Source organism: Caretta caretta, chromosome 8, assembly GCF_965140235.1.
Source record: "Caretta caretta isolate rCarCar2 chromosome 8, rCarCar1.hap1, whole genome shotgun sequence".
Lineage (NCBI taxonomy): Eukaryota > Metazoa > Chordata > Testudines > Cheloniidae > Caretta > Caretta caretta.
In genome coordinates, this window is record NC_134213.1 from 75,594,953 (window position 1) to 75,621,578 (window position 26,626).

General features: G+C 40.7%; 1 protein-coding gene across 3 annotated transcripts in view; it reads right to left on the reverse strand.

Annotated features, from left to right (window-relative positions):
• The window catches only part of RPAP2 (RNA polymerase II associated protein 2), a 70,322-nt gene that overhangs the window by 22,481 nt on the left and 21,215 nt on the right, over window positions 1-26,626 (reverse strand). For all 3 annotated transcript variants that reach the window (XM_048861637.2, XM_048861636.2, XM_048861635.2), the window contains exons 9-11: window positions 24,687-24,781; window positions 21,623-21,703; window positions 8,872-8,940 (exon numbers count right to left, since the gene is read on the reverse strand). In XM_048861637.2, the coding sequence (XP_048717594.2) occupies window positions 8,872-8,940; window positions 21,623-21,703; window positions 24,687-24,781 (245 nt within the window). The remainder of the gene's footprint in view (window positions 1-8,871; window positions 8,941-21,622; window positions 21,704-24,686; window positions 24,782-26,626) is intronic.

Here is a 26,626-nt window from a genome sequence, read left to right on the forward strand (position 1 = left end):
AGGCCTTCTTTACACTCAAAAGTCGTACTGCTTTAACTAAACCAGTATACAACCCCACTAGCGTCAACACAGCTATACCAGCGCAGCTTATTCCAGCTATCGAGGTTTAACTGAATCCTCTAAGGGTTGTACCAATACAACTATCTTGGTTTAAGAAAAAAAATAAAATAAAAAAAAATCACACCCCTAACTGAAATAATTATACAGGTATAATGTGTCTGTGCAGACCAGGCTTTCAGCAACCTTTCTGAATTCTCTCAAGCATAGCTTTCAGCCTGCTTCAGAAACAATGGGACAATTCAACACGGATTTACACACTGTGAAATCTCACTCAAATCAGTGGAACTGCACAGGGTATGTCACCAATGAATTCGGACCATTCTTTAGAAAGTTTACTGAGATAAAATTAAAGCTCTGAATGTAAAAGACTGTGATAAAAGAAAAAGATACAAGTGTACTTGTCTAACAGATGGCTTATGTTTCATGATAAAAATGTTTGCATTTAATGTATAAAGATTACCTATTAATAAGGAAGCAGGTACATTTTCAAAGGGATGTTTCCATCACAAATAAAGCTAGTACTTTGTAATTCACTCTGTGATGATACATATTACAATTAGGTTTGCTCAGTGGGTGAACCCAAAGTAATTTCAATGCCAAGACTTTATGTCTAAATCCTGTTGCTAACAACTCCATTGAGCTACTAAATATACTGTACTACATGCAACATCATCAACATTTTACTTTTCTTCAGAATCACCCAGACTACAGTCAACTTACTTCTTTCTTTACAAAGGTGCAGCAAAGACTTTTTGAGTCTTGTGGAAGCAAACTTTTTGATTTATTCTTGATTTATTTATTATGCACACTAATGTGTGTGTGGTGCAAGGAGAAGGAAAGTAAAACTAAAAAGTAAACACTCAATTAAATGAATCAAATATATTTTCAATAATTAAAAGTTAAAGTTTCTGAACTATTAATGCCTATGTATTTTATAAGTAAGGCTGGATGGTTTTTCACCTGTGTGTCCAGGGTCCAACTGTGGCATGAGATTCAAAGTGATGTGAAGTGTGTTGACACAACTCTTTCTCCAATGGACAAAAGTCAACATGACAAAAGTACCTTCCATAATGTGTGTGCTGTCTGCAGGAGAGGGCCAGGGCTGGAGTTGGTGTGAAAACCAGAGCTGCATCTTATTCATACAAAGGGCAGAAATGAGGTGGTGGGGGAAGCACTATAGCTTCCTGGCTATATTTGTGGCTTGTGGATTCAAAATAAAAGGGTGTGTGTGGGGGGAAGCAGGGAATGAACTAAATAAAATGTAAGGTTCCATGAGGTTACTCCCTCCAGAAGGTCCAAAACAGGTGTTTATCAGTGGAAAAAATCCCAGTATTTCTATTGACTTGTGTATTTTCCTCCCATCTAGAATTCTTATGTTACTGGTATTTTGGGTTTTTTAGGGTAGGCATGGAGGAGGGCAAAGTAAAGGCCACTCACAGGACCAAGGACTAGAAACACTCCACTTCTTTGCGCACAATGCCCACAACCCTCAAAACTAAGGCTGATGGCACTTCTTACACTACCATACGTATATAAACACAAACACATGGACTCTTCCCACATAACCTCACAGGTGGAAGACACCTGAAAGGGGGCCATGACCCCAGTCTCCTCCTACATTGGGCAGTAGATGTGGCAGGTATGCAAGACCAATGCTCATCCTATGCAACAAGGGACTCTGGGAAGCATTATATGTTGGTGCTTTCTATTAGTGATGAGGCTAAAGACTATAATTTAGTTTTAAAGTAGTGGTGAACTTTCTCACACTCAGCAAGGTGTGCAGGGTAGTGACTGCACTAGGCAATTACAAAATTACTGTACCACATACATTTCCCAAGTAACTTCTGAATGGTGCTAGGAGGAAGTACAGTATCATGCAGTAAATACTAGGTTTATACTAATAAGCCGAATAAGCAGAATTGAGTATGCTTAGAAAATAAGTGCTAAAACTTGCTGTTTAGCAGAAAACTTAATTTGCACTTTAACATTCATAGAATGATAGGACTGGAAGGGGATGACTTGAGAGGTCATCTAGTCCAGTCCCCTGCACTCATGGCAGGACTAGGTATTATCTAGACATGGGGTTCTCAAACTAGGGGTCAGGACCCCTCAGGGGGTCACGAGGTTATTACATGGGGGGTGTCAGCCTCCACCCCAAACCCCGCTTTGCATCCAGCATTTATAATGGTGTTAAATATATTAAGAAGTGTTTTTAATTCATAAGGAGGGTCGCACTCAGAGGCTTGCTGTGTGAAAGGGGTCACCAGTACAAAAGTTTGAGAACCACTGATCTAGACCATCCTGACAGGTGTTTGTCTTACCTGCTCTTAAAAACCCTCAATGATGGAGATTCCACAACCTCCCAAGGCAATTTACTGCAGCGCTTAACCACCCTGACGGTTAAGAAATTTTTCCTGATGTCCAACCTAAACCACCCTTGCAGCAATTTAAGCTCCTTGCTTCTTGTCCTATCCTCAGCGGTTAAGAAGAACAATGTTTCTCCCTCCTCCTTGTAACAACCTTTTATGTACTTGAAAACTATCATCATGTCTCCTCTCAGTCTTCTCTTTTTCAGAGTAAACAAACCCAATTTTTTCAATCTTCCTTCATAGGTCACGTTTTCTACACCTTGTGACAAAGTTCTGTCCTTGCCTCCGTGGGTCCCGCGTTTCCTGGCGGATTTCACTAGCCTCAGAGGCTCACTGTGACCCTCCACGTAACCCTTCTCTCTCTAGAGACAAGGGTCACTGTCTACTGAGCCATTTTCATCATAAGCCAACAAGGGAGGTGAGGAGAAGTTATCCTTCCTGCACAGTCTCTGTTGTCTCCCAGTCTCAGTGATTAATCAGGGGGCAAAGGGGGGGGGGGAACCCGGGCCCACCCTCTACTCCGGGCTCCAGCCCAGGGACCCTAATAGTATCAGCTATGGTAGCTGACCTTTTAGAAACACGACATGTACAATTCCCTGGGCTACTTCCCCCACAGCAGCCCTCACTTCCTCAAGCTCCACTTCACCCTTACCTCAGGGCCTTCTTCCTTGTGCCTGATATGGTGTGTACTACTCAGTCTCTCCAACAGCGCAACTTCCTCCCACAGCTCCTGACATGCACACCCACCTGACTAACTGGGAGGCTTTTAACTAGTTTCAGCCAGCCCCTGATTGGCTTCAGGTGTCCCAATGAACCTAGCATTCTCCCTGCCTTCTGGAAAATTCTTAATTGGCCCCAAGTGTCTTAATTGACCTGGAGCAGCTGCCATTTCACTTATCCTGGTACCAGGGATTTGTTTAGCCTGGAGCTAATATATCTATCTCCCACTACTTTTCTATAGCCATCTGGCCTTGCTCTGTCACAACCTTTAATCATTTTTGTTGCTCTTCTCTGGACTTTCTCCAATTTGTCCACATCTTTCCTGTGCCCAAAACTGGACACAATACTCCAGCTGAGGCCTAATAAGCGGGGAGTAGGGTGGAAGAATTACTTCTGGTGTCTTGCTTACAACACTGCTGCTAATACATCCCAGAAGGATGTTTGCTTTTTTGCAATAGTGTTACACTGTTGACTCATATTTAGCTTGTGGTCCACTATGACCCCCAGATCCCTTTCCGCAGGACTCCTTCCTAGGCAGTTGTTCCCCATTTTGTAGATGTGCAACTGATTGTTCCTTCCTAAGTGGAGTACTTTGCATTTGTCCTTATTGAATTTCAGCCTATTTACTTCAAACCATTTCTGAACATTCATGATTTATTAATCAAAAACATGAGAAAAATGGAAGAAAGTATTATCTTGCTTAGTGTAACTTGGGTGAAAGTTGGATTCTTTGCATTTTAAATTATAAAGTGGAATGAGACCCAAAAAATGACTCTGTAAAGATGGCATTGTGCATCCATAACTTTCATGAACTCCAGATCAGTGATATTCAGACCTCAGTGGTTCAGGAGCCAAATTAGCGATCAACATTACCCAAAAGAGCCACAGAAGCGTGAATTCATTGTTTCATTTACTATCTATCTACCAACCACTCTCACAGCAAAATGACGTGACCAAGTATTCTACAATTGGCTAATAACATAGTAAAAGCCTCCTGACTGGTTAGTAACTAAATCACAGAGTGTTTTAATATCATGTGCTGCAAAGACTCATTAAAGAGCCACTTGAGCACACAAGCCTCAGTTTGAGTGTCACTGATTCAGATCAAATGGGCTCATTTTTACAAGTAAAATGAAGATTTTTCTAACTAGTGGTCCTGCAAACTCATCTTGGGATTAGAAAAATATTCAGCTTGTGTTCTATCTGTAATGAAGAAAGACTTTCCAGCTGAAATTTGGCTCAACTATCAACAGAATTGTTAGCCAAAATAGCATCCAGCTGACTCGCTCTAAGGTGTGTTGTCTCTGTTGGGGTAACAGGAATAAAAGCTTATTTTAGTTATTAAACTAAATAGACATAACTGACTATACAGAACTGACAGAAAGGAAGCAGGTCTGTGGAGTAAGAGTGACATTTTTACATTGTTATTTTGCAGAATAAACTCACATCCAATAGATTTTTACAGTCAGTATAGGCCTATTTAATTCTCACATATCAAGAATGCAACATTGAGCATAAACACATGCAACAGAAATTTATGAAAAAGCAAATTCCTCTTGAAACAATTTAGAGAGATTTCTTTATGCCTCTTCTTTCGAGCATTGATATGCTATCAATATTGTCTGTGAAGTAAAAACAAGCACTTGTATCCAGATTCTTCAGTCCCTGCATTGTCATCTCTGAGACTAAACCTCTAGAGTACATCTCCACATGACACATTTACCTAAAGTGGCTGCACATGTCTAACGTAGGCTTTTGTTTAGTGATCATGGTCGTTTTGAGTTTGTTTAAATACAGAGTCCTAATGCTTACCCACTAATCCCAGGACGTTTTGAAATGCTCTCAAGCTTTTAGAGGGAAAAACTGTTGCATGGACTTTGCAGATGAAACTGACCACAGTTCACTGGAACCAGCCAGTTCAGATAAATAAAATGAAAGCAGACATTTCTTGAGAATATCTTGAAAGCTTTTCCATTAGACCGTATCAGGGGTATACAATCTTCCCTACCTTCCGATCCCCTCTTTCTTTAAATACTGTGTGTATAAATATATTTATCTGCTTCATTTGATATCAAAGATCTTTGGGGGAAAAGATATATCTTCCAGTACTTTGTTTTATACTGCATTATATCACAGATATTACTATATCATCAAATTTAAACCCTAAACATTCCTAAAAGGAGAGATTGCAAACCACCACCACTGAACTTACTAGAACTAATTAGCAAGCAAATAAAGCATTTGGTCTGTGCATCATTTTAAAGTTGTTCCTGCTCCATGCCTGGCTTAGATGCAGAATTCAGTAATATTTGGGTATAGCCTCTTCACTGGATGTCAAAGGGCAGTCTAGGAAAGCACAGTATATAATAATATCGCAAATGAGAATGTATTGAACAGATAGATAGAAATGCCCCAGGTTAGATTTTCATTAAGGGCTCAGACTGGACATTCATTTTTGATATCATGATCATTTGGACTATCTTAATCTGGATGTTCTCTGGACAGGTAGCTCTACTACCTTAATAGACTATACTTTATACATAAAGAAAACCAATGTATTACACACACACCTTGCTAAGGAAATGAAGGAACATTTTGTGCCATGGTAATATAAACTATTAAGCAGTAATCACATCCTCCTAAATTTGAGACATCACTAATGGTAACAGTAACCTTGGCCAGCAGCAAAGCAGGGAGTTCACAGACACAAAAGTATCCAGGGTACTCTGAAAATGCCCTGGGAAGTTTTCTCAATATCATTCTCCAGCACATGACACCCATATATGACAAGAAAGTGATGAGTCATGGTATCTGTGCCTAAGGAGAGGGGTGCAAGCAAAGTCTGACACAGTTGCTACCTTTTTAGGAAACAAAACACTTTGGGTCCTCAAATCAGAGAGAGGCTACTTGTTTGTCATGTCTCCTTGAATTGGAAAAAATGAAACAGGTGGATTATTATGATGCGTCGCCCTCAAATCCCATTGCTCACTCCTTCATTCTAGCTCATGTTCTTATCCCCTCTGATCCCCCAGGTTATTCGTACATTAGAAGCTTCCATCATATCACCTTTCAGCCAAGCTGGGGAGATGTGCAATTAGCTTCTTTTCAAGTTGTTGCTTATGCTACCCCATTGTTTGACTCTAGGAATAACACAGCCACTACCTGTCCCTGGGGCCGGATCGTGCCCTGTTGATACTTGCACATGCAGAAGAGGCCCGCCATATACAGATCTCCCTCTGTCAAAGAGGCAAGTGAAAGTGGTTTCAGACATCTCTTGACCCAGACCCCAAAGAAAGCTCTTTGTGGGGTCCATGGTGACCATCTGTCTGCTGTTGACAAGCATCATCCCCCTATAGACCTCATGAAATTTTCAGGAGAGTTAATCCAGCCTAAAGCTTTTCCATGGAGACCCTCCATACCATGGAATACCTCTTCAGGAGCAGGAACAGCCTGGGGAACAGCACTAGCAGGGAGCTGGGTTGGGAGCTCAGGAGCAGATGTATAGAACCTCCATATGGATGTTCCTGGCCTCCACTAGATTTCCCAGAGTTCCACATGAATTTCCAAAAAGCCATGGTGCTGAAGGCTGAACTCCCTTTTCTTTCCAGAAGTGAATAAATACTCTCCCTCCAGATAGAGGAAATTCTTCAAGTTTTCCTCCCCTCTCTGCACTCATGTCTCCACTAGAGGAGGTAACTGGGCTATTGTTTAGAAACCAAAGACCATCACTTCTGTAATGAACCTGGTGCCCATTCTGGCTTCCACTGCAGCCAATGGAAGCTTTATCCTTGCTTTCACCGGAATAAGATTAAGACAATTCTGAAGCCTTTGTCTCATGACTGGGCCCTTAGAAAGCAGAAGTAAGACAGCTCCTATTCTGAGCCTGTGACTTTGTAGAAAAAAGACTGCTCGCTACTACTGCATCTTTAGCTTAGCTACATTTTAAAGCAACTGTAAAACTGCAATTACGTTTGTAAACACTTTTAGCTCATTATTAATACTGTGTGTAGCAGATGACCAAAGACACACATTTTACTTGTGAACAAAATAGTCATTTCACTGAATATAAAGAAACTGCCTGAAAAATTCATAAGATCTGTTTCACAAATTACCAATTCAACCATAAGAGTGTATAGTAAAAATGACAAAAGATTTGTTCTTACAGTTGATAAAAAATTTATACCAAGGCATTCAAGTAAAGTTACTTTCTGTGTTCTGATTTAATGAATCATTTGAGCAGTATCTGGCTGGGTGACACAGATGTAGGGCTCGCTGAAGCCTACTCTAATGCCTACTGGTATAGCCTTCCTTGGGACAGTAAAGCCAGAACAATGTGTCAGACTGAAGTAATATCAAATAAAGTAAGTGCAGTACTGGGGACGCTATGAGGTTGGCCCACAACACTGCTTGACCTGTGAATGTCTGGTAAGTACTTCTCTGTCCTACAGGCTCCAGTGACCCAGGAAGCCCAAAAGAAGAAGCAGCAGTGCGGTAATAAACAGTCTCTGCAGTAAGATTTTTGCAATCTTGTAATTCAAGTTGAAAGACATACAAAGATTGCTTGATGGTTTTAACCCTACTGAAAGGAAGAGTCTGACACTGTGTGAAACCACCAGTGATTTCTTAAAAGGTGAACTAATGTTAAATGTTTAATATGAATTTGTGAAAAGAACTGCCTGTTTTAGAACACTGAAACCTTTACATTTTGCCTTTATTTAACTTTAAACCTGTACACTAATTTGGACAATAAAAATGGGAAAGTTACTTCATGTATATGACTATAGTTTGCGTTGTTTATGACTTCAGAATTATGTTGAAGGAGTATGTAAAATCAGGCTTACGATTAAGAAAAAAACTGTTGAAGACCAGATCTCACCACATGCAAACTAAAATAATGTAGGAATCTAGACATTTTAGTATTTACATCTTACACAATAAAACTATTCTAAGTATGTTTAAATGCAGATTGGGGACATTTAATTAAATATCCCAGTCCGAATGTGTCTGAATAAGTTATGGCTTCAAAATGAGAATTTTTCTATCTCAAAACACAAGTTTATTCAACAGTGTGTTGAAAAGTAATTAAAGTATATAATTTTTTTAATGTACTGCCTATTTTCAAATAAAAACAGGTGAATTCCTGCTGCTGAGAAAAATTAATTCTTTAAGAAAGGCAAAAACATCCTAAAATTACTATGTAATAGAAAGTATCCTTTAGTATTTTCCACTGTGTTCTCGTTCATTCTAAAAGTTTTTCCAAATTAGTCTATTATTGACTAAGTAATATCTATTAGAATGCACAAAGGCTACTTTTTACAGGTTACACAACAGATAACTGGATCAAAATATAACAAAGCTTCTGCTGTAAAGTACTATATATCAGAGAGAAAATGAACGTTTTGGAAAAATGAGTGAAAAGAGAAGTATTGCTTAAAAAAACCCCACAACACTGACCTGAAGTCTGTAGGATTTAGTATTTTTTAAGCAAGCTGTAATTTTTCAAATTATTATTTGTTATTGAAAGCCTGACAGCTACAAAACTGCTGGCAAAATAAACACTGTCGAATTTATGTGAATATATCTGTGTATAGTGCCTAGCATAGTTGTTAATCAGATTTAAAGAAAAACACCCTGATATTTGATATAATTTTTCTAATCCTTAGAATTAGAACACCTCTTGATAAAGGTCATATCCGTTATTTAGAATAATTGCAGTACTTACGCTGATAACAACACAACAGCAATTAGGGTCCATTCCGGCATTTTGTGAATAATATTTGTATTTGTTAACCTGAAAAACAATAAGGGCAACATCAAAAATGTTATGTTTTAGAACACAAATAAAATCAGAACAGTTGAAACTTACTGTTAAGCAAGAATAAGGGGCTGGATTTTAAGGCCGATTTTGAGAAATGTTGAGTACCTGCAAGACCCACTGAATTGTGTGCAAGTATATTAATATTCAAGTATCCTTAAAAGAAGATTTTCAACCTCCTTCCTATTTATAGACACCCACAATGAGATCAGATTTTGTTACAGCAGTGTTAAAGCATAGTAAATCTATGGAATTCAGTGGAATTTCTCCAGATTTACATTGGCGTAGCTAATATCAGAATCTAGTTCGTTATATTTTTAACAATATTGCACAATACCTACGTATTTTAAATTTTTGGCCTTCATCACCCTCTTATATCAGCACCTCTCAAATAGTAAGAACACCCCTCTTTCTTTTCTGCATCTATTGTAAGAGCTTGAAAGATAGCAGAATTCCCCCTCTCACTCACTCATGGCTCCTATGCATGAGTGGTCGGGGGGGGGAGGGGGGGAGAAGAAGCTAAGTCAAAGAAACAGAATTTGTATTTATTTCAGAATTCAGAGAGGTCCAAGGTCATTCTTATTTCCAGCGAGAGAGAGTTCAGAAGCCTAGGTCCCATACCAGCAAAAGTTCTGTCTCCTGTACTCCATATCTCCCTTTACTGATCAAGCTTCATGTTTCACATCTAGAAACTAACTACCCTTGAGCCAAAATGATGATTTTCTCTGCCTGGTGCCCACACTAGGGTATATATTTTATAAAGTATGGCTCCCCTCGGAATAGAGAATCTGAAAAAATGGCACACTTAAGGCTTGTCTATATTGCAGGCTAAACTGGTGCCACTGCGATTGACGCAGTGGCGTCAATTTAATGGGTCTGGTGAAGACACGATGAGTTGATGGGAGAGCACTCCACCTCACCAACGGGTGGAAGGTAAGTCGGTAGGAAAGCATCTCCTGCCGACATAGCGTGGTGGAGACACTGCATTAGGTTGATGTACACTACATTGCTCAGGTGAGTGATTGTTTCACACCTGAGTGACGTAACTTACATTGACCTAAGCAGCAGGGTAGACCAGGCCTTAGGTCCATGTTTCTTGCATCTCATTGATTTTCATACCAAATGTGCTCACTTTACAGGACAAAGTAATTTTTTTCTAAACTGCAAGCCCTACCATTTCTTCTTGGGATCTGCATCACAAGTTGGGTTTTCCTTCTTGGGTAGGCCACTGTACACCGCAAGTTACACTGGGCAATGCTAACAACTGGTTTTTTAAGTGGTAGCTCAATAAGTTACCCCTACAGACAATTTTATAAAAGTTGTTGGACACCAGTGCCCACAGTTGGACCCATTTAGGGAGCTCATAGAATTTTAATAACTATGGGAAGTATGGCCCCAGCTGCTGGGGTGGGAAAAAATATTGCATGATAGACAGACAATGCATGAGACCATCCCACCAGATTGTCAACTCTGAGGCACAGAGCAGAATGTTTCCTTCCACATGCAGCACATTTATCCAGAAAATGACAAACTCTGCCGTTCTAGGCTTTGAGTGCCTCAGTGGTCCGCATATATTTCCAGGGAACCAGGAACAAATTTATTTTGGCCTTGCAATATGACACTTTTGTATGACCTGAGACGGAACAGCACAAAGTGGAAGAGTAGTGAGGTGGATCTGGTAGAACAATTTAAATCAGTTGTTGAATACATCATGAGAATTGTTAGGTCAGGTCCAAAGATACCTTGTGCATCAGACCCCAACTCTGTTCACACTACTGGCATAGTTAACGCTACACAGGTTTATGTTTACAAAATGTAGATAAAATTCTATGACCATGGCAGTTAGCAGTGTTTTGTCCCTGCCAGAGGCCAACCTATCACATGGTTGTCTTTTTGTAATCATGGCAATGTTAGCTATTCTGCCACTTCTCCTTCCCTCACCAATTTTGTATGCTAGGACACCCCAGAGTGCATTGTGCCAGACTGTTGCTCCCACTCTGTGTGCATGTCATCTAGACAATCTATATCCTGCAGAGGTAGTATGGAATAACTAGCCAGGTTTTCTCAAAATGTTCCAGTAAAATAGGGTTATGCAGCAAGGCAGGTGTGAACTGCTGTGTTGCCAAAAACTGCTATGTGACAGAAACTGAACTGTGTTTAAAAGGTAGCCATGCCTCTAACTGGTTACAAAATCACAGCCACAGCTTTCTAGCCAATAACCTAAACTGATTTCAGCAGCAGGACAGAGCACTGTTGGTGTTCTGAATGCATAGCAAACTATGATAGCTGCTACCCTAGCAGAACATCACAAACCATATAATATACATTATTTTCCAAGCAATAAGGGAATATTACAAATACAGTCACTTTTAAATCAGTAACAGATGGCACTTGTTTTTATCAATATCTGACAAAAAACAACAGTTTGAGTTTTAAGGTTGACCTTTTCCACCCTAAGGGAACGATTCCCCCCCAATGAGAATTTAGGGTTAACAAAAGAATAACCGAAAGATCCAAGCATTTGACACTTTGGAACCTTATCCCTGGCAATCTTGTTATTTGCTAAGTTTGTGTAAAATTCCAGAATTCATACAGCTAATATAGTGGTTCAAAATAATCACACATAAAACACAATTCCAATTATAATCTGTAAACTCTGCTTAGCCTGGTTTCAATAGAAGAGCAACAGATACTCAAATCTGACCAATAAGGAGAACAAGACATCCTCACTGCTTCCCTTTCCTGCTTTATTTCCTCAGCATAGTAACTAATTTCAACTAACTACCTTCTCATTCTTGGCATTACACGTATCTGTGGTTATTGGTTTGGAAACCTAACACTTTTCTATTCATCTTTAGCGAAAAGCACTCTATATATGAACATTTAGAATTTCTTTATCTGCCTGAGCAGGTGGCAGAGATAGGGAATTTATTTTGTAAGTTAAAAACTAAAACAACAGTGTTGTTTCTCCCCATCCCCAGTGAATCCAGGTGATTCTTCAAAACAAGATAAGTGTTTAACTATAGTTTAAATACAAATTTTATAAGTATCAGCCATGACTACTGAAGCAGTGCATCTCCATCTGTATTATTTCCTTCCTATGCTTTAATACTCAATGTTAATTTTATTAAACGAAATGGCCATGTCATATAACATAACCAGTATTTTTGGTTAAATAACATGGATTGTCTGAAACAAACCAGCATGCACTGATTACTATATGAAATTGCTCAAGGCAGTGTCTAGCAACAAAAAGTTAATATGTGCTAAACGGTTACTCTTTTCTGTTTAGAGAATATGAGACAAAACAAGGACTTTAAGGTCTTGACTCAATACTGATGACAGTGATAAAAACTACTAAGAAATGCCTGATAGAATCATCTTGACAGGCAATTCATATGTAACATTCCAGTTAATCTGCTTTGATGAGATACAATGGAAGAGACAGCTCTAAATCACTTGGGAAAACGCTGTCAAATAGCAGAGAAAGCAGCTTTGTTTCAGTGCTCTACAAGGAGCCATTATTGATTAGAGCACAAGAAGGCGTCATTCTTGTACACAAACTAAGAGATGTAGTTATTTGTGTCAATTAACTCTTATTCAATGTTCGTATTGATTGGCAAGGTCTCAACACTAGTCATTGCCATCAATATGCTATTTACAGTAGAGGTAGTCAGAAGACACAGATAACCTGCTGGATGCAGTAATATAGATCGGTTGACGCAGTACTGTCACTGGATTGGATGACTAGTCAAGATTTCACAACCAGTAACCTTTTGATACAATACCTGTCCTACAGCACTTGTGCAACTGTTTTAAAAAAGCCATTTTAGGAAGATCAGACTAAAGCACGCAACCTACAGCTGTGAAGCCTTAAATAATCAGGAGCAGTGAAAGGGCAATCACTTTCAAAAACAAGCTGTGTGTCAACACCAAGGCGTCTGAAGACTAAAGCTTTCAAAAAACAGTCAAGTGCAAGGCCCCCACTAAAAATGGTTCACTAATTCGTTGTCTTATCTTTAGCCAAAGCTGCTACTTCAAAACAATCTGTGAGGGAGGGGAGAAAAACGTCAGTACAATTATATCTTTTAAACATATGTTGTGGGGAAAAAACCTAGCAGCAATGTTTTAAAAGTAGAAGTTTAAGCCTATGATTTGGGTTTGCAGAGTTCTAATTTTCTGTTAAAAAGTATGACAAAAAGTCCTACAAGTTTTAAAGAGAGAAACTGCAGCAAATTTGCTTAGGTCAAGTAGGGCTAGATGACTAGGTGCTGAAAGCCAGAGAATGCCCCCAAGATCCCATAAGATTCAAACTGGTCATTCTGGTAGTTTGGTTGGTGTCAAACCCCACACAGTACTGAAGCAGGTTTGCTTCATACAGCACAGCCTACAATAGAAGGGGAAAAGCAGTATTAAATCCAGCTGCAATATTTCCTCCATCCCTGTAGATGGAGATATGACCCGCAGAGCTGCATTAGCAGCATGTGAAGGCATATAAACCTGTTCGGCGAACAGAATCAGAGTAGCACAAGGATGACAGGTGAAGGAAAAAACAACAACCTAGGAATCAAAAATAAAAGGTAAAGAGAGAAAATATAAATCTTGCCTCCCCTCAGTCATTGACAGGAGCACAGCATGTAAAAAGAGATGTTACTTATTTGTACAGTAACTTGCATTCTTTGAGATGTTTTGTCCCTACAGATACTCCACTTCAGGTGTCAATGCATGCCTATGTGTCTCAGATTAGAGATTTTTGGTAGTGTCCACGTGACCTGCGCAGGCATTCTGTAGACCAGTGGACATGCTGGCTGACGCTTCCTGCGGTTCCCATTGGCCGGGAACTGTGAACTACGGCCACTGGGAATTGCAGAGGGTTATGCCTGCGGACAGTCAACGTCCGCAAAATGTCTCACGGCCCGCAATCAGCTTACCCTGATGGGCTGCATGTGGCCCGCGGGCTGCAGGTTGCCCACCACTGCTGTACACCCTTGTTCTGATCTGAGGGCATATAAGGCAGGGTGGACCCACCGCTGCTCCAGTTCCTTCTCCACCATGAAATCTGGCCTAATGCTGGGACTCCAAAGAAGAGAAGGAGGGTGTAGCACCCGTAGGGACAAAACATCTTGAAGAACTCAAGTTATTATATGAGTAAGTAACTTCTCCTTCTTCTTTGAGAAATTGCCCCTATTAGCGCTCCATTTCAGGTGACTTTTGTAGTGTCCAGGCTACGGGGGATGGCGCTGCGAAGTCCTATTTAGCCCAGATTGGAGAACAGCCATCCCAAAAGCTGCATCAGACTTAGAAACATACACTTTGGTTTTCACTATTTCCTGGAGAAAAATCGGTAAATCCATACATTTTAAAAAAAGTAAATATTCGGGTTTTAGCAATTTCCATCAAATTTTGGGTGAGCCAGCACCTGGCTCCGCCCTTGAAGAGTCCCTGCTGCTGCGAGACGAGAAGGGTGTTGGGTCCCAGCAGCTGAGACCACACAACCACTGCAGTGACAGGCCCACAGGGAGCAGAAGTCTGCACCCCCTGAGTACTGTCCCTGGTATTTGGGCCTTTCAATGCAGCCCGTTTCCCCTGCCAGACAGTCCCGTCCTGACCTCAGCTCTTCAGCTCCTGCACTGTGAAGAGGAAGGGAGCCAGGTTCTGGCAGCTGAGATTGTTTGACCGCTGCAGTGACAGGGCGCGGAAAGCTGCACCCTTTGGGTACTGCTGCCCATAACTACTGCTGTCCTTTGTTTTCAGGATTTACCAATTTTCACTTTTAAAAATTTTGGAATAAAAATATTGATAAATTCCCAGGAAATTTTAAAATAAAACCTGAAAATGTAAGGCCTTAACTGTGGTGTAGTACTGGTAAAAGGTGTGAATAGATGATCAGGTGACAGCTTTACAGATGCCTTTGATGGGACATTCTTGAGCAAAGCCATAGAGGTAGACTGTGTCCGAGTGGAGTGGGCAGTCACTCTTGAGGGAGGATGCACGGTCGAGAGTTTGCAGCATGACAAAATGCACCCAGTGACCAATATGGATAGCCTTTGGGTAGAAACAGGGGTTCTTTTCTTTCTGTCTACAAAGGCGACAAAGAGTCTAGAAGAGGCTTTGCCTAGTTCTTTCTAGGCAGAATACTAGTGCCCTCCTAATGTTCAGAGTGTGTAGACTAGCTTCCACCCTAGAGTTGTGCAATTTAGGGTAAAAGATGGATAACTGAATGTACTGGTTAACGTGGATGTATGAGGTGGTCTTTTCATAACTTTAATTACTCACATTTGGAGGATGAAGTGAAATTTGAGAGGCATTAAAACATGAACCCCTTTACACTGCTGAATAACCTCTATACGCTGGAAGCAGTTTATTGGAGTATGTTTAGCTGTGTAAATTTAAAGCATATTAAAAAAAATCAACCACAATAGGGGAAGGTTGCGCACACTGAATAAGAGACACTGGTACTTTCAGTAAAATTTAGTTATAGTTAACATATGTTTTTCTTTTTTCACAAAAATGTAAAAACTATAGATTCTCTGGGGAAAATACGAATTCCAAGTTTTTCCATGGCAAACCAATTTCTAGGATCCATGCTCATGACTCTCAACCAATATATCAAAACAGCTGCTTGGTGAAGGTTGACAGCTAGATGACCAGAGAGATGAAGCTAGATGGTCTTTTCTTTTGGAACCAAGATCTTTTCTTAGGTGGCGCTGTGGCCCTGTGATATGTTTGAAACTGGATGGGGCAGGACCTTTGGAGGTCTGTGGTCTGCTGTACCTGCTTTTGCTTGCAGAATAATAGATTCCTAAGTACTGAAGATTTGCTCTGGAATTCTGGAGTGGAGGGATTTATTCATGGTGTCAACAAACAGCTTGGTGGCCTCGAACAGACGATCCTCCATTGTGCTCTGGACCTTCCTCGGATAACAGAGGGCTGTAACCAGGATGAATGGCTGTCATAAGGTTTGGGGTGCAATCCAGAACAGTAAGGGGTTGTGTCACCTGTTACCCTGTAATCCCAAGCGCATCACAATGTTTTGATACTGTAGCTCCCAGCCTGTGATATTCAGTCAGCAACAAGCATGCACATCAGACCCTGGAGTGTTTGGGTGCTATGCAGCCAGCCTGGTTCAGCAGTTCTGATCCCAGCGGCCTGTCTACAGCCCCAGAGCTCCACTCTGGCTTCCACCAGCCTTGGTTACAATCAGCAAAGTGATCCCAACATACTCCTAGTCCCAAATTTCCCCCAAACCATGTGCAAGTGAAAACATGCATCTAAAAGTCTAAAACTAGCAAGGTACAGCCTTTGTTCAAGATGTTTTTTCTTGCCAATCTGCACCTCTTCCAGAGGGATTTGCAGACTCAGTTATTCTTTTCATGAAGTCTTGCGGTTGAAGTCAACTGCACAGGAAATTGGGAAAGCAGCATTACAGCCCCATATGGAGAAGAAGAGGATTTATCAGTGGGTGGTGTAGCTTCCCAATCAGCACTCAGTTCTTGTTCCTCAAAGGGTTCCTCCTAACTAGAGGACAAGTGAAGAGGGTACTGAGAAACAGGTAGCTCTCTCTCCTCATGGTCCTATTGAGAAGTTGTGCTCTATAGGACTGGTCTCCTCACATGTGGCCCAGGGATTCCAGAAGAGCCCTTGAGGTGGGGTATAGGAGAAAGGTGGTGGACAGTCGTACCAAGAGGGCTGTTGAGGGGCTTGCATGTGCCTGGGTCCTGGTAAAACTCTTTCAGAATAGACTTCTGTGGAGGGAGATCTGAACGAGCAGGTGGTGAAACCCTGAGATTTCTGGAGTCAAAAGAGGAGTCTTCCCCTCTACTGAAGGCAGGAGCTGATCTCATTGGTACCAGAGAGTGCTCTGGAGAAGTGGTTTTCTTCGGTACCATTTGTAGGGGAGACCTGGGCTCCTCAGAGACTAGGAGATTTTTCAGGAACAGGAATCTGCTCGGTACAGGAGAGGCAGGACACTGGAAAGCTAAGTCTGCTGTAGCTGAAGCCACTAGTACTGAAGATGGCAAAGGATCGTGATCAGAATGCTCCTGGTGTTTGTGCCCTGCTGGAGGGGTAGGGACTGGGGCAGCTGGTGCCAGTACCCATCTTTTGAGGTGGCAGAGTTCTTTTGCCTAGCTGGTTCCAAACCAGGTACTTCCATCGGTACCAGGTAGGGCTGAGTATCAAGAAACTTTTCAGTGCAAGTACCACTAGAAGTCTTTTAGTTGGTGCAGGAAGTACAGTACAGGAGGCTCTAGAAGCCTTGACTGTACCTGAGATGGGACATGAGATCTCATTGTAGATTTCTGAGGCAAAGTACCCCCTTTCTTCAATGCCCCTCTATCAGTGGACTTAGGTCTCTTCTTTTTTGAGCTAGTCTCTGGAGCTGCCCCATGGTTCTTACCCAGCAGAGAGAGAGCCGTAGAAGTTGAAGGAGAGCTTTGCTTGGCTGACCCTGATACACTTAGTTAGGGCTATTGGTGGGTTCTAGTTGGAGGAAGGTTGCACAGAATGCACCATGGGAAGCAGCTTAAGTTTAGCCTCCCTCAGCTTCCTGGGTCTGCTTTCAAATCTGATGAAGATCTTGCATGTTGACACGATGTGTGTCGCTCCCAGACAGTGGAGATAGCTGGAATGACTTGCTGAGGGGAAAAAGACCTTCTCACATCTGGCAGGTTTTAGAACCCTGACTGTGAAAAAGAAGGTGGGGGGAATGAAAAGACCACACAAAAAGCGTGCAAGGTAAGTAAAAAACAATACAAATTTACGGATAAGCTGAAGAAAGTTAGCTAGGACTAGAGGTCCATGCTAATTCACAGATATCACAGCGCCTCATGCTGTGGGCAGTTGAGAAGTAACTGGAGCAGTGGCAGGTCCAGTTTGCCTTATACGCCCTCGGATTGGAGCACAAGAATGTACAACACACAGACATGGACCACGCAGACACTCCTACCAAAAGTTTCTGATCAGAGGCACACAGGTATATGCACACCTGACGCGGAGTACCCACAGAAACAATTACTCAAAGAAGAAAAAGCTAATTCTGACATGGGAAGTTTCAGGAGCAATAAAGAAGCCCAAACTTCAGGTAACAATTGGGTTAAACAAAAAACACAAGAAAAGGCAAATGCACGCAGGAGGTCGTATTTCTTTTAGCATCAAAACGCCAATCATCTATAGTTTTACTTTGGTACATTTTCTCATTAAATTAATGTCAGCTCCTGCCTGAGCGATTCATCATTGATCAGATTCCCCTCTGGCAAGAATAGTGTAATGGCCTGATCCTTGCCTCTAACATGAATAGGACACAAGTGGGAGACAAGATTCAAGCACCTCCACAGTGCTTTTGGGCCAAAACTTGGCTCTGAGACCCAACAATCTAGAATTTTCAGAAAAGAAGTTCTTTTTCAGTACAAGGGCTCGCTCACCCCAGGGATAGAACATACTGCCTCCCAGTGCTCCGAGAGGCAGGTGGTCACCTTGAAAGGAAACTTATAGATGAAGTGCCAAGAACATAGGAATTGCCATACTGAATCAGATCTAGTACACTATCTCAGAATGTGGCCAGCATCAGATGTTTCAGATTAAGGTGCAAGAAAACTGCAATAGGCAGTTATCGAATAACATGCCCTAGGAAATGTTTATTCCTAACTTCCATTAAGGACTGGTTTAGTGCATAAGTAATTAAATCCAAATTCCTGCTTTTTTGTCCATACTATAACAACTCTGGATATTCTGGTTATCTGTATAAAGTGTCCAATCAGTTTTTAAAAATACTGCTAAGCTCTTATCTTCTGTGGTATCTTGGGACAAGGAGTTCTATGGGCCGATTGTGCATTGGGTGAAAAAGTATTTATTTTGATCAGTTTTATCAGTAGTTGGTCCAATAAAAGATATTACCTCACCTGCCTTATGTCTCTAATTTACTCATTTAGTAATTTAACATAGATTTCTATGTAAATACCTAATTTTCTCTTGGTCTTTAACAAAGTGCCCTGGCAGACTGAAGAGTGGACATCTCAGTTTTTGTAACAAAAGCTTATAGGCACTGAGGGACTTTGCTTGGGAAGAACTATAACCATTCTGAAATGTCTCCAGAGATCTCTTCAGAGCGCTTCCCAGCAGTGGTGATTGAATAAAATGCTGCCCAAAAGAGGCTGAACGGCAAGTGTTCCTTTAAAAACCAATGGAGCTGAAAATTGCTGTTGCTCAGTTCACCACATTCTCTTTTACCCTTTAACTAAACTCTCCCACATTATGACCATGTATTTTATCCCCTATGATGGGCCTTCAACGATTTTTCACCCTGAAGTCCTTCCAGTACAGGAAGCAGAAAAGAGAACTTGTTTGTCAGAGGTGCCCACTCATTATTTTATTCAGCATTTCAACCCCATTTACATAGTAAGTGGTACTTAAGGCCCTGAATCTTCCAACTACTTCAGCAAATGGTTTAACTGTCCCTTGTGAGTATTCAAACCGAAATCAATGAGACTACTCATGTGAGTAAAGTTAAGCCTGGGCACATAAGCATTTGCAAGATTGGAGATCTATGCATAAATGACCACTGCTTTTATCCTCAGGTCCATGAGGCAGTATTTGCCACCAGCTTCTGCTACAGCAGAAGTCCAGGTACAGATGGAGAAAAGGCCCAACAAATTGTTCCTTCTTGCTAGGAGCAGTATGAAGGAAAAATAAATGTAGGTTTAGTTGAATTGATTCTACGGATAACTGAAGTGGAGAATTTGGCCCCACACTATGCATCTTGTATTTTGTAATCTTGTTCTCAGCATCAATGAAGTGAATTCAAAATATTTACTTTATTTAGGTTCCTAAAGCACCTACTCATTGCTCTAGGTGCTACAATAAATTCAATATGTAGAAAAAAAATTCCAAAACTGCAATTAAACGCAAACCAACTGCTAAGGAAAGAGTTCATCTAAGATCCTCCACATTAGAAGAACTCCCAATTAGCTACGAATGGCCTTCAACTCACCCCTTATCCAAAAGTGTTGCAAAAAGGTCTCAACATTAATTGACTCAAAAGACAACTCAAGCATCATCAGATACAATTAATAAGAAAGATTTTGTTCTATTTTGTTTCAGCACTAAAGGTTGGAATATTGTTAAGGCGCTGTTTCATATATTTAGGAGGAGTTTAAAAAAAAAAAAAGGTGAAACATAACAGTGAGAGTCCTCAGGCAGGTTGCAATTCAGATCATATTTACAATAAATTGGCAATAAAAGTTCAATTGGGCTATTGCGCAACAGGTCCTAACAAATAATAATGAAGATGGTAAAATCTGTATGTCAAAATCTTAATAATAGGGAGCCAAATTTAACTAACATGTCCAAATTGCTTTCAGGTATGCTTTTGAAAGAAGTCTGTTTTGGTGCTGACACACTACTGTTTTGGTGCTGCGACACTACTGTTACAAAGGCCCATGGTGGGAGTATGCCAGAATTCATACTAGTTTCAGCAATCCAGAGAACTCAATCAGGCTGAGGGGACTATTATGAATTTAGCATTACAGACTGACTAAAAATCCTACATTTCTGTAAACCCAGGTCATTCATGTATGTGGGGTATACTTCTCCAACTCTAGCATATATGACAGAAGCTCTTCCCTAACCCTTTACATATTTTTGGCATAGTTGTTAGGAGAAAGTGTGGAGTTAATCAGGATTTATTTTAAAAAACAGCAATTATAGTAATTAAATTTTTAAAAAATCATGCGTGCCACCTCCATCAGCATAAAAAAATGTTTTCTGTCTTTACAAGTCCCTGCTACAGCTCTTTAGTCTAACCTGGTCTTTGAAGATGTTAGCCAAATTAAGGGTTCAAGTGGAACTGACATTCTACTCATTAAAATATAAATGCCACAAGAAAAGTGTTTTTAAAAATTCTTGGGTTGCACCGAATGGCCAAGAGCAAAAACAGCAACACCTAAAGTCAATGTCCTGAAACATGGCTAGGCCACTCATAATTAGCAATTGCTATCACTCCATCTTCTTGTTGGTACTCAAGGGTATGGAGTTTGTGTTGTGTAGTGAAGAGGAACGGGCTGCTGACCTGCAGAGTGGGTAGGTGTTTAGAAAAGTTACCACCACTCTCTTTGTCTGTGCTGCCACCTTCCTCAGTGCTCCTGGGACCTAGGTTCACTGAGGCCATAGGGAGAGATTAAAGATCACTGGCTTCCTGTGGTGAGGAACTAACATGGTTCTTAGCTGTTCTCTATCCTTCCCCTTGCAATCAGGAGTAGAGTGGGCCAAGCTTGACCTTCCTCTCTGCTCAGGGAGTTGACAGCAACCATCATTAATCACACCCCATAGCCCCATTTAGCCCAGCTGCAGGGTGCACTGAGGAAGTGACCGATCTCAAAAGCCCATGCTTAATAGGAGATGACAGGGAAGTAGTATCTTTAAAGGACTCATCAGCATCCTCCTGAGACCACTGGCCTAGTTCTTAAAAATATATAAAATACTCATAGTGACCTGAGCACAGTCAGTGGAGCAGGGGATGGGGCTGCCTTGTTAGTCCACAGGGAACATGATGTTACCTACACTGACCTACTACTGAAGCAGGGCAAATCTTCACTGGGATTCCTTTGATCCTAATTCATTTGCGTCTACATTAGATGTTATTTACTCAATCAGGAAAAATTACCTGAAAGTTTTGACAAGATTTTTCAGTTCCATGTAAACGTCACCTAGTGTAATCTGAAGAGGGCCCAAAACTGCAGGCAATCTGGAAGCAAAAGGATATTAGGTTATTTTCTTTCTTTCTATACCCAACCATTTGCTCTTCAGCAAAGGTTATCCAAAGCTCACTGGAATCACTAGAAAGACTTATATTGACTTCTTTGAGCTTTAGATTGGGCATATAGTTTACACTTCAGATTCACTCATTAGAGAAGACATTGCTGCAATATCACTGCGTTTTAAAGTAGCTATTGTAGAAGAGCATAATAGAATACAACTTTTGATATACTTGCTTCTTAGCAAGTTATGTTATTAATTAGCTACCAATGTCAGTTATGCCAAGGCATTCTTACAGAAGCAATTAGGTTTACAATATGGAAGACTGGAATTTTAACTGTCAAAACTATTTCAAATTTGCAATATTTAGATTTCTTTGGCAGTGAAATAATTTAATTTTCTTAATTAAGTCTCCAAGTGGAGGATATAACACACCTAGAACATATCTATTTAAGTGAGAAATGGCATTTGTACTCCCCTTAAAAGTTTGCACCCAGCTCATAGCTGTTTAATTGATTTAGTTGTTAAGTGAGTAATGTTCCTACCCTCATAATTTTATTTGGGTTCAAAAGTAGTCGTCAGAGGAAACTACACAACCGAGTTATAGAACATTACATAGGTATATATATAGGTATAGTAGGAGCTGAGAGCCCATGTCACACACACATACAGAGCACAAAGACGGTACAAATCAAATTCATCCTAGAAGTAAAAGAAGGTTCAGCATAAGTGACAGATGTGATAAATTTATGAGAGAATGAGAACATGACTTTATAATACACCTCTACCCCGTGTAACAAAGTTCCTCCTCTACCTTGGTGGGTCTTGCACTTATTGGCGGATTTGCTCGCCTTAGAGCTTCACGGCAGCCCTCAGTTTGGCCATTTTCATGAACCCACAGTCCAGGTCAACTCCTCCTGTGTCTGACCAGAATTGGGAGGTTTGGGGGGAACCCGGGCCTACCTTCTACTCCGGGTTCCAGCTGTCTAGAGTGCCTCCTGGAACAGCTGTGGGACAGCTACAACTCCCTAGGCTACTTCCCCATGGCCTCCTCCCAACACCTTCTTTATCCTCACCATAGGACCTTCTTCCTCGTTGCTGATAATGCTTGTACTCCTCAGTCCTCCAACAGTCCACGTTCTCACTCTCAGCTCCTAGCGCCTCTTGCTCCCAGCTCCTCACACATGCGCCACAAGCTGAAGTGAGCTCCTTTTTAAACGCAGGTGCCCTGATTAGCCTGCCTTCATTGATTCTAGCAGCTTCTTAATTGGCTGCAAGTGTTCTAATCAGCCTGTCTTAATTGTTTCCAGAAGGTTCCTTTGATTGTTCTGGAACCTTCCCTGTTACCTTACCCAGGGAAAAGGGACCTACTTAACCTGGGACTAATATATCTGCCTTCTATCACTCTTCTGTAGCCATCTGGCCCGATCCTGTCACACCCGATATAACACGAATTCGGATATAACGCGGTAAAGTGGCGCTCTGATGGATCAAAGAAAGTTCGATATAGGTTTCACCTATAACACGGTAAGATATTCTGGCTCCTCAGGACAGCATTATATTGGGGCAGAGGTGTATAATAATACTATTTCAAACCATGTTCTTGGTAGCTGTGATAACATTCACTCTGGCAGAAATACTGGCAAGTTTTCTTAGGATCTCTGTTTAATAATAATCAATTTTGTTACAACACAGTTCTGAAAAGAAATGCTAATAGAACTTTAAATAAAAGGGGGGGGGGAAGGGGATCATGCCAAGGTAGCCTAGGCAACACAGACAAGCCATAGCCATTTAAAAATAATAATGTTTTAGACTAAGTTGTTATTCATGGTCCTTCAACTGTTTCTTGTCTGCACTGTGGGTTAGCACTGGTTTAGCCATTGCTGGTTTAGCCATTTTTAGTGCCACATGCTTTTTTCTTTAGTGCACAAAGGCCCTATCTACAATGAGAAGGGAACAGTGTTTGGAAACTTTTAAAATTCAGTTTAGACAGGCTTTAATGTAGTTTGGCCGCCTACACCTAATTGAGGCAGGGACAAAGCATGGGGGGAAAAAAAAAAATCACACGAGCCTCATCACATCAGCCATCTGTATAAGAAACCGATTCAGTGAGAACTTTGCTGGAACTATTTAACAGTTTTCAAAACTATGCTTTCTTCTGTGTATATGTGGCCTTATCTGTTTAGTGACAATATGCTTGATACTGTACAAGACGTAATGATACTTTTCCTGCCCCAAACAGTTCCGTTTATAATTTCGAGCAAAAATTTTCCAGTCCAACTTTAAAGTTAGTGTGTTAACGTTATTCGCAATACTTCATATTTTAAAGTCTATCAGAAAACTCTTTTAAACAAGGAAAAGAAGTTAGTTTTCCATCTAGACAACAAGATCATTTTGACTTCTTGAAAGCACTTATCCCTTATTTAAGATCCATGCATATTTACAGTAACAAACATTAAAATCCATCAAATACATATACTGCAGTGGAATGTATTCCATAGTTATATACACTAACTCCTCCCACAATTCTGTGACAACTTCCTCTCCGCTCTGCGGGGGGAGGATAATGAGCTTTACAACATGAGCAGAAGCTTACCAAACATGGGCTCTGACACACCAAAGAAAGGGGCAAGTTCCTCTTGTAAGATGTCCTGCCAGCAGGCCCTTCCTTTATGATCCAGGAGGTTGACAGATTGAGCACGTCCACTAACAACAACTACAGCTGTATCACACACAAAGAGACAATACCTCAAGCGACTAAATCCCAGCTCATTAAAGAATTTATGGTTTTATGTTATATTTTAATTTCTGGATGGAATTTAATAGGCAGCAAATGGAGATTGCAGAGCACTTGTGTAATGTGCTCAATATACGTGGCACTGATTAATGAGAGGGCAGTCACATTCTGAGCTAATTTGGGTTGGAGACTTAATTTAGTCATAAGCACTCAAAGAGAAAGAAGGGATACTTACGCTTTCCTCAATTTTTCAAGTACAATCTGCTTTCGAATCTGCATTTGGGCATGAGAATCTACGAGTGGGAGGATGGGATCACCCTGCTGGTCATCCTATAATACAATACAAAAACAATAATGAAAACATGGTAGACATTTGAATTGTAAAGTCAATTTTTTGAATTTTTTAAAGTCAATACATGAAAGCAATATTGTGGCCAATTATGGATTGTCTTCCGCATGGTTAAATGTTACTGTTTCTGAACAGAAAAAAATGACACAAGTGCAATAAGTATTTACATATATGAAAGGAAAGAATATTAAAAACCTAAAGGCTAGATTTTAGAAATAGTGATCTGGCTTCAGGATAGTGGAAGTTGGAGTTGAACAGGACTGGTTAGGAACTGTATGAGCTCCTGAAGGACTGAACTGTTATTTAAATTGGGCCTTAATTACAATTTGCTTATTTGTTGGGATTCCCACGTCAAGCCAGTCCTACCTATATTACTAATCTATTTTTTCCCTTTCTTCAGAAGCCATTATGGAGGATGTCTTATAAAAACTAATGACAACTTTTCAGGGGGAGTCTTATGTGATACTGCCTGAGCCCAGATAACCTCTTCTTTCATTTTAAGCACACTACAGTTACTTTATTTAATAAAAAGAAGCATTTGCAAAATTACTCCTTCTCATATTGACAACTTCCTAAAACTCAAAGAAACCCAGAACTACATACACCAACACAAAATGTGTAGCTGAGTCTAATCAGCCAGAGTACTGTCTCCATACGATGGAGACGGAAGGAACTGGATGCTTAGAGATAGCCTACTGGTCTTGGAAGAGGTGAAACCTCATACAGTTTTGCATCTCTTCGTGTCTATAAATCCTCCTACCAGCAGACAGACAGGAAGAGATGCAAAGCTCTGTGACATGATGACTTAATGCCTAGAAAGTGAAAAAGTTCCCAAAGCTCTATGATTCCTTGCAATTTTTGAAATCTGAAAGACTAGGAAGTCTCTGTGATTCCAAGGGAAGCAGTCACTCCAGTACTCTCTGAGCAGGGATGTTGGTTGTGTTTGGCCCTCGTGCAGAAGCCCTAGAGGCTGGGTGGAAGAAAAGACTCCTTCCATCCTGTCTTTCCTCTATGCATCTGCACAATGGCCAGATAGCATTAATTTAACCTTTAACATTCTTACATTAGTTCAGCTTAGCAATGCTTCCTTTCTGTGCTTTATACCAAGTTAAAGCACACTAAAAGAGCTGATTAGTCCATGACATTCTATAGCTTAACAAGCTGTTGAAACTGAACATGAGAATTCATTACATTAGCTAGCCAAAACCTAGGTAATTGCTCAGGACCTGACCATCCTTAATTATTATTACTAGCTGAAAGCCATTCTGCTGCACAGGTGTAAATTGTGAAGTCATGTGCCTCTATTTACCAGTACATATGACAACAGACTGCAAATCCCAGTGATGACTGGGACTGGTGATACTGTAGAGAAAAAGAGCTCTCAGCCATGCTTGTAGCTGTTTCCATTGCTTCACACTAATGAGCCTAGGAGGTTAAATTCATAACTCTGCTAGACACTAAAAACCATGGATTCAGCGGAGACACTGGATTTATGGCTTATTACATCAATCTGTAACACACAAACCCCTGCTTTTTGTCCTATGACTGAAGAGGTTTTAATGGGCCACTCTACCTTGAATGATCCTTCAGGATATGTGCTAACTACCTATGCCAAATGATCTGTTCCACCTTGGAATTAATTGTGACCCTTGAAGTACCTTTCCCAGACCTGAAGAAGAGCTCTGTGTGGCTAAAAGCTTGTCTCTCACACCAACAGAAGTTGGTCCAATAAAAGATATTACCTCACCCATCTTGTCTCTCTAATCACATGGTCTCAGACATTCTAGCTTCAGAGTGACATACAGAAGGTGACAATGCTGAAATTT